This window comes from Aethalodelphis obliquidens, unplaced genomic scaffold, assembly GCF_003676395.1.
Source record: "Aethalodelphis obliquidens isolate GAN/ISIS:26980383/991018 unplaced genomic scaffold, ASM367639v1 scaffold68, whole genome shotgun sequence".
NCBI classification, from domain to species: Eukaryota; Metazoa; Chordata; class Mammalia; order Artiodactyla; family Delphinidae; genus Aethalodelphis; species Aethalodelphis obliquidens.
Genome location: NW_020838012.1, coordinates 2,458,800 through 2,468,056, shown reverse-complemented (window position 1 = coordinate 2,468,056; position 9,257 = coordinate 2,458,800). Strand labels below are relative to the sequence as shown.

Sequence of the window (9,257 nt, the reverse complement as noted above, 5' to 3'; positions counted from 1 at the left end):
AGAGTCATGTACCAAAATGTTCATTGCAGCTCTATTTACAATAGCCCAGAGATGGAAACAACCTAAGTGTCCATCATCGGATGAATGGATAAAGAAGATGTGGCACATATATACAATGGAATATTACTCAGCCATAAAAAGAGACGAAATTGAGCTATTTGTAATGAGGTGGATAGACCTAGAGTCTGTCATACAGAGTGAAGTAACTCACTTATTTTTAATTTCTTATGCAAAGTGGCAGGTATTTAATATGCATGACAGTATTTTACATATAGTACTCATACTTTAGAAGAATGACCTATCTTAATGTGCCATGAATTCAGAAGGTATAGTATAAATGGAAATTATATAATTAATCAGTGTTCAATTTTTCTGATATGCATTTCTAATCAGGATTTGCTTCCATTTATCCATAAATACTATTTATCTTCATATAAATATACATTTTAAAATAAGTAGTGTTTAATATTGGTTAAAGTTTCATTAGTATGGACCCTTATAGAAATACTCAGTAAATGCAAGGTCCTTTTTAACCAAGATCTTTCTTAACACTTTAGGAAAGCAAAAAATATATTCATAAGGAAAACATGTTCAAAAATGTTTCCCCAAATTGATATTAAAGTTCAAAAGTAGCATTCATTAGCACTATTTTTTTTATATTGTTCTTTTCCTAGTACTCTAGTTTTACAAGGAGAAATGGTATCCATTAAGCTAATGCATGTTCTGCTTGAAGCTGCATCAGTCTTGCTGATACTCAGACACACTTCTCCAAAACTGTGTTTTGGTCTGTTAGGCTAATGGACTTGAGTTTATCTTAATTAAGAAGATGTCCTTTAACAATCTTTCTAATCACTAGTTTCCATTTAAACTGAGACCTTAACTGTCCCAGTGTTGATGCTAATAGCCAGTTGGGAATTATCCTTCTTATCATGACTTCTTCTAACTGATCTGAAAATTGGAATAAAATAGTTTTATTAGACTTGTGACTATTTCCTGGCACATGAAAAACAACAGGAAGGAAAAGAACAATACATGGTATTCACTTTCTATGAATCCTTCTGGTTTTCTTCTCTTTCTAATTTACTTTTAAGATAAAGTCAAGTTTTTTCTTTTCATAAAGGTCTAATGCTTTCAGGTTTTAGAATATGAGTTTGAGTTTTGATGAGGCTCTTTAAGACCTTATTTAATTTTTTTTTTATTTTGGTAAAAGTCACATAATATAAAACATACCATTTTAACCATATTTAATTGTACAGTTCAGTGACACTAAGTACATTCACGTTGTTGTGCAACTCTCACCATCATCCATCTCCCAAATTTTTAACCTTCCTAAACTGAAACTCTGTTTTTAAATATAAATCAACTTTATTTCCTGAATATTACCTTTAAATAATAATGAATAAAATGTCATTTATATAGTCCATGACTAAATATTTTCATTTAAAATTGTGTTATAATCCTTTGGATCTTTCTATGTTATTCGTAGCTTTCTATGTAACCCAAGAGGAAAGGGTATGGAGATGACAACATTTATCTTGACATCACTGGCATAAGTTCTTTGTAATGGGAAACAGGTTTAGAGGTTAAATAAATAAAATTAAGAAACAAAAGAGAAAGGTGTTAAGTTTTTACAGGCATTGGTATGATTGTTTTTCTAGTCAAAAAGTAATATTTAAAATTTCTTAAGTGTGATGAGACATTTTTTTAATGTCATTAAATTCAGCCTGCTTACCTAGATGAAAATGGTTTTGCTGTGTTGTCTTCATTAAGATAAACATTTTCTATGATTAGTACAGAGACCATAGACAATTACTGAGGCAGTAAATGTCCCCTATAAGGAGTGAGACTGCCTCATACATTTTGCTGCAGTGATTCAGCTTTTCCATTGTTAACACGCCTTTAATACAAATTCCCATGATCTTTATTCACTTTGATATTATGTATGCTTCTCTATGATCTATGGAAGGCTTGACTTTCAAGAAAAGATTTACAGTAGTGCAGCTCTAACAGTTAAAAATAATGGGTTTCTGTACTAAGTGCATGCTTCTCTTACCTGTAACAATTGCCAGGAGACTCTATACCTTCCTTTATGTCCTGCTGATTGACTAAAAGAAGTAAAACAGTCTCTACAATCAGATAACATCTTGGCAAAACACTACTCTTTACTTTTAAGAGTAGGATCTGTGAAAAAATTCCCATGTCTATACAGTTTACACATAATTCTACAGCTATATTATACTTTGATATTTGAAGATAACTTTATAATATAATTGTTTGGCTGTAAGAAACAAAATATAAGACAGTAGAAGAGTTACCATAAATTTTTATTTAAGCAAAATAAATGACTGGTGACAAATAACCTTTTATTTATTTATTTATTATACACTTTGAGCTCTGAAGATCCAAATGTTAAATATTCAGAGATTTTTTTGAGCCAGTTGTTAAACCATTGGCAGTTTCAAACTAGCCATGGTAAAAATATCTACACCATGAAAATCAGCAAATGTTATGGCTTGGGGCTTGCCCCACACTCATCTTCCTCTCCTCCACCATACAGTTTACTGCCAAATTCTTGTCAATATTTACTTCTGTATTAGTTGCTGATATAAATATCAGATGTAAATTTTTTTTTTCAGATGTAAATTTTTATCATATACAGAGGACTGCCTATAAACTGTCATTCATTAAGAAATTTACTCAATAGTTGTTGAATTAAATGTCAACTTTTATTGTCAAAATATCTAAAATAATTTCTTATAAAAATGTGTGAAATAATGAATTGTCTCTTTTGTGTTCAGTGATAGTGGAAATATAATCTCTTTTGTGGCTTATATTAATTCTGGATATTGTAAGATTTGCAGAAGTATTGTAGGACTTTCAAAACCACAATCAAGAAAAGTGGTAAGTTTTAAACTTATGTATTCTTTTTAATCAATTAGCCTATCTTAATGAATAGGAGATATTGAACATGTTTTCTTGTGTTTATTGGTCATTTATTAATTGTCTTCTTTTGTGAAGTAGCTGTTCAATTTTTGACTAATTTTTGTTGCATTTATTTTCTTCTTTTTACTGAGTTGTAAGATGCAGGAATGTAAAATAAGTTGTAATATATATTGAATTGTAAGACTTAGGAACAACCTAGAAGCACATTAAAAGATGCTTGACATCATTATTTATCAGAGAAATGCAAATTAAAACTACAACAAAGTACTTCTATAAGCATATCAGATTGGTTAAAATGCACTTAATATATGACCCTGAAATTCCACTCTAGATATTTACTCAAGAGAAATAAAATATATGCTTACAAAAAGACTTACATGAATCTTCATAAGTCAGAAACTGTAGGTAATCCAAATATCCATTGACAGTTGAATGGATAGAAAAATTATGGTATATTCATTCATTGGAATGTCATGCCTCAATAGAAAGAATTTATGATACATACAAGAATACGGATGAATCTCAAAGCATTAGGTTGGGCAAAAAGGTCAAACTCAGAACAGTGCATTCTGTATTTTTCCAGTTTTATGAAGTTCTAGAATAGGCAAAACACTAATACATAGTGACAGAAAAGTTAGAACTAATCCATTTTGGCTGGTTAGGCAGTCTTCAACGTAATTCAATTTAATATGCAAACTTCATTGAATTTTGCTGTACTAGTCATATGCAGTGTGAAGATTTTCCATTTATATAAGTGGCATATCAACTAGTTAGTTATTGGCTTTTGACCCCAGGGTACTTAGTAAAGGCTTTTACCTCTTCTGAGTTCTGTCACTGTCCTACCCTGAGGGCTACATTCTATTTTTTTTTTTTTTTTATCTTACTGCTCAGCAGCTCATCCTTGTTTTAATACTGTTGGGCTCTCCCTGAAAAGATAATTTGGAGTTTCAATTTTTTTCTCCAGAACTATGCATATTGAAACTACTGTCAGATCTTTTCCACAAAATTCCTTATTTGGACTTAAACTGCTAGTTACCTGAGTCAAACTCACTTTCCATTTTTCTTTTTTTTATTTATACGAAAAAGTTAGGGTAGAATCTCATCTTTTGCAGTTAATCATCTCATCAGTTCCATTCCTGGCACTCTGCTTATTTTCATTATTCTCTGCTGGTTCAACAACTGTGCCTTGCAGCTGGAATTGAGGTAACAAATGGTTCACAAAGCATGCTAAATTATGCTTACAAAACAGTATCCTAGGACCTTAAAAAATGGAATGAGTTCAAGATTTCATAAACATCTTGGTGTATTAACACATTTAATTTCTAGATCACTAAACTACAGTGTCTTCAACTGTCTTAGATATGCTGAAGTTCTCACCAATCTATTATTTTTCTAATATAATTTAAATACATATATAAATAAATGTTCTCTGATTTGCATGAAACTGCTAATTTATTTTAAATACCATATACCAAAATTATTTATCCATTATATAAAAGTGGTTTCATTAAACATCAGTTACTATATCTCTTACAGAAAAAAATACGAAACTTGTGTATATGGGTCAACTTAAGGAGAAGGAGTCTTTTGGTGAGATTAGTGTTCTTCAAGTTCCTTTCACATACACAATAGTTACTGGAATAGATGTTGAGATGGCAATTATTGAAGATAAGGACCTACTTGGTAAATACATAAATGTCTTTTATTTCAACTGTTATACCATTTTATTTGATGAGTTTTGGGCAAGAGTAGACATATTTTGCAGACAAATTGAGACACTCAAGTAAGTATGGGTGTATGTATGTTATTTACAGAGACAGCATATCTATATATAACCCCCTTTATAACTTCATAGTCTATCTGACTTAATTGTGCTACTTTTAGAATATATTAGCAATATTTTAAAAGACTGATTTTAAATTACTAAAATCTCTCTGCCAATTCCCAAGTTACCATTAATAGCAACATTTTCTCCTTTTCTGGAATATATATATATATATATATATATATATATATATATATATATATATATATATATATATATATATATATAAAATCATTGCTTAAGTGTTTCTGGTTCAGGTCAAGTGTGTACTATCTTCCAATAGATCAAGTGTATATGAAGCTCCATGGATTGCAGTATTTAAACTTTTATATGAAATTTTATTTTATTTAAAAAAAATTATTGGAGTAGAGTTGATTTACAATGTTGTGTTAGTTTCAGGTGTACAGCAAAGTGAATCAGTTATACATATACATATATCCACTCTTTTTTTTTTTAGATTTTTTTCCCATATAGGCTGTTACAGAGTATTGAGTAGAGTTCCTTGTGCTATACAGCAAGTTCTTATTAGTTATCTATTTATATATAGTAGTGTGTATATGTCAAACCCAATCTGCCAGTTGATCTGCCTCCCCACCTTAACCCCTGGTAACCATAAGTTTGTTTTCTACATACGTGACCATACTTCTGTTTTGTAAATAAGTTTATTTGTATCCCTTTTTTTTAGATTCCACAAATAGGCATTATCATATGATATTTGTCTTTCTCTGTCTGACTTACTTCATTCAGTATGACAATATCTAGGTCCATCCATGTTGCTACAAATGACATTATTGTTCTTTTTTATGGCTGAGCAATATTCCATTGTATATATGTACCACATCTTCTTTATCCATTCCTCTGTTGATGGACATTTAGGTTGCTTCCATATCCTGGCTATTGTAAATAGTGCTGCAATGAACATTGTAGTGCATGTATCTTTTTGAATTATGGTTTTCTCCAGGTATATGCCCAGGAGTGGGATTGCTGGGTGCTAAGGTAGTTCTATTTTTGGTTTTTTAAAGAACCTCCATACTGTTCTCCATAGTGGCTGTACCAATTTACATTCCCACCAACAGTGTAGGAGGGGTCCCTTTTCTCTGCACCCTCTCCAGTGTTTACTGTTTGTAGATTTTTGGATGATGGCCATTCTGACCGGTATGAGGTGATACCTCATTGTAGTTTTGATTTGCATTTTTCTAATAATAAATGATGTTGAAATTTTAGAGTTCTAGTGATATTAGAAGAATAATTGTGCAGTCACCTGTGATTGACCCTCCAAACATTATAAATATTCAGATAGGATATGCAATTGAATATGAAATATAAATGGTTAAAAGATCTAGAAACTTATAGAAATTAACATGGGTGAGAGATTTGCTTTAAATAAGCTCAATTAGGAATTTTTCCATATTACTTGTGTATGATTTGACTGAGTTCTATTTTCTGAATTTCAAGGTTTGTTTTAATTTTAATATCTCAGAATATGTATACTCTACCTTCTTAACTCTGATTTTGTTTAACTTCAAATTCATGTATCCATTTTTAATAGGTATACATTTGAAATAGCACTGATTAATATGCTTTCCCTCTGTGAAATTCAAATACCAAACCCCTCAAGGTTCATATCACTTAAAAATAATTACAGACCACCAGTTATAGTTATAATATTCTCACTTGACATAGGCTAAGTTTTTCTTTTCCTGTACTAATTATGTTAACTGCTGCAAGGTAAATAAATACACTGTGGACTCTTTTATGTAAATCAATATTTCACAAATGAAAGTGCTTCTTTCAAGCATGTATCAGAATCTTCTTTGCCCTCCGACAAACTGAAATTCAAATAGATGGCGTAGTATAAGCTTTAGTTGTGCTTTTGTGTGTGTTGTTCATATTTTAAATTCTATTCTGTATTTTGTTCATTTGAGACAGATGTTATAAAGCTACTGACATGTTTTGAAACTAATTAAACATTTAGTTTTCTAGTAATTCATTTTATAATTTCATTTTTTTTTTACTATATATAACAATCTTTTATAGGTTAGAATGTGCAGGCAACGTAATCCACATATGAGAAAAAGACATTTTCTCAGGTATATAGTTCACACTCTATCTGCACCCATATTGAAGAGCCAACATCACTTAAATGATCAAGTTTATCAATAATATTTAGAAAATACCTAAAGGAAGCAATAAGTTCACCATATCTCAACCTGGGATAAGTAGAACAGAATACAAGAAACATAAAAGAGTGCATAAATGTTACATATTTTATCTGGAAAATTATATATACAATTATTTATATACAATCTTAGAGAAAGATGTTCAATAATTAGTTTGACAGTATTTAAAAGGACTTGAAGAGTGATTTCTTTGTTTATTTACGTTGTTAACTTTTGGAAAATAGGAAATAAGTTGTTTTGTAATCTGTGTACATGCTTCTCAGATATTACCTTGAGCATCTAAAGAAAAATGAGAACAGGATTATTAAGTTTAAGCAATATAAGTACATTCATTTTTTTCATATAATGCCACTGGTAAGTTAGTTTATGAAGGTAATGTATTTTTGTCCAGATGCAGAATTTATATCTCACATCATTTAGATTAAAACTATGCATACCAACTACCTTAATTTTACTGATATCTGGAATTCTCCTGTACCACAATGTTCACTGCAGCACTATTTACAATGGCCAGGACATGGAAGCAACGTAACTGTCCATTGACATATGAATGGATAAAGAAGATGTGGCACAAATATACAATGGAATACTACTCAGCCATAAAAAGAAATGGAATTGTGTTATTTGTAGTGAGGTGGATGGACCTAGAGTCTGTCATACAGAGTGAAATAAATCAGAAAGAGAAAAACAAATACTATATGCTAACATATATGTATGGAATTTAAAAAAAAATGGTCTTGAAGAACCTATGGGCAGGACAGGAATAAAGACGTAGAGTAGAGAATGGACTTGAGGACATGGTGGGGGGGAAGGGTAATCTGGGACAAAGTGAGAGAGTGGCATTGACATGTATACACTACCAAATGTAAAATAGATAGCTAGTGGGAAGCAGCCGCATAGCACATGGAGACCAGCTTGGTGCTTTTTGACCACCTAGAGGGGTGGGATAGGGAAGATGGGAGGGAGACGCAAGAGGGAGGGGATATGGGGATATATGTATACGTATAGCTGATTCACTTTGTTATACAACAGAAACTAACACAACATTGTAAAGCAATTATACTCCAGTAAAGACTTTTAAAAAAAGTTAAAAATAAAACATAAAAAAGAAAAGAAAATAACAAGTAAATAAAAATTAAAAGAAAAATAAAAAAGGAACAGAACAACAACAAAAAAGAAGTAGTAATATTTTCCTGTGGCCTTAGCTGTCAGTGTCTTTGCACCATCAGTGAGTCACAGCCAATCCCTACCTACACAGGAAGTCCTCCAATGCTTCTAGGTAGGTCTATGGACCTGCTGTGGCCACTGTGGGGTCAGCTCACGCTCTGATCTGGCCTTACACCTGTGTGTACTTGCCCCCAAAGTCCACAGCCTCAACTCTGGGAGCTCTCATTGTATATTCAGATATTCCATAGATGTAGGGTTTACAAAGCCGATTGCCGGGATTTAATCCACTGGTCATGCAGCGGTATTCCGTTTCTCTTCTTTGGTTGCACAGCTTCTGTGGTTCAGCTTTGGTTTTCACCCCGCCTCTGCGTGTGGGCCTCCCTCAGGCGTCTGTTCCCCTCCCAGGCAAGAGGGGGCGAAAGCAGCGGTGGATTAGGGCTCACTTGCTCACTGAGGCTTGGGGGAGGAAGGGATATGGCAGTCACAGTTAGGATGTGCGGGGAGTACCTGCGGCAGCAGAGGCCGACGTGAAGTTGCAAGAGTCTGAGGCGCACCGTATGTTCACCCGGGGAAGTTGGCCCTGGATGGCGGGATCCTCGGCACTAGCGGGCTGCACAGGCTGCTGGGAAGGTGTTGGCAGTGACCTGCTTTGCACACAGGATGCTTGGTGGCAACGGTGGCAGCCTCTGTTGTCCGAGATAACAGCCGCGGCTAGGGCTTGCGCTCACGTAGGTGTTGCCCTGCAGTCTGTGAGCACACAGGAAGGAAGCTCCTATGGTGGGCCATCTATTGAGTACCCCAGAACAAAGGTCTCCTGCCTCTCCGGGATGCCCAGGCTTTTTCCTGGACTCCCTCCTATCTAGCTTTGGCACACTAGCACCCCCAGGCTGTCCTCACGCAGCCAATCCCAGTCCTCTCCCTGTGGTCTGACCTCTGAAGCCCAAGCCTCAGCACCCAGCCCTCACCCCCACCCCCCATCCCCGCCAGCAGGTGAGGAGACAAGCGTTTCTGGCTGGTGAGTGCTGGTTGGCACCAGTCCTCCATGTGGAAATCTCTCCGCTCTGCCTTCTGCACCCATGTTGCTGCACTCTCCTCCACGGCTCTGAAGCTCCCCCCATCCCTGCCAGTGAGGGGGCTTCCTA

The 9,257-nt window shown here is 34.1% G+C and overlaps 1 protein-coding gene across 1 annotated transcript in view; it reads left to right on the top strand.

The window, feature by feature from the left end:
- Nucleotides 1-8,646, top strand: part of CNBD1 (cyclic nucleotide binding domain containing 1) — a 387,744-nt gene extending 379,098 nt beyond the window's left edge. Inside the window, 3 exon segments of the mRNA XM_027089778.1 lie at nucleotides 2,799-2,905; nucleotides 4,480-4,626; nucleotides 8,447-8,646. Of these exon segments, the coding sequence (XP_026945579.1) occupies nucleotides 2,799-2,905; nucleotides 4,480-4,626; nucleotides 8,447-8,646 (454 nt within the window).
- The last annotated feature ends 611 nt before the right edge of the window (nucleotides 8,647-9,257 follow it).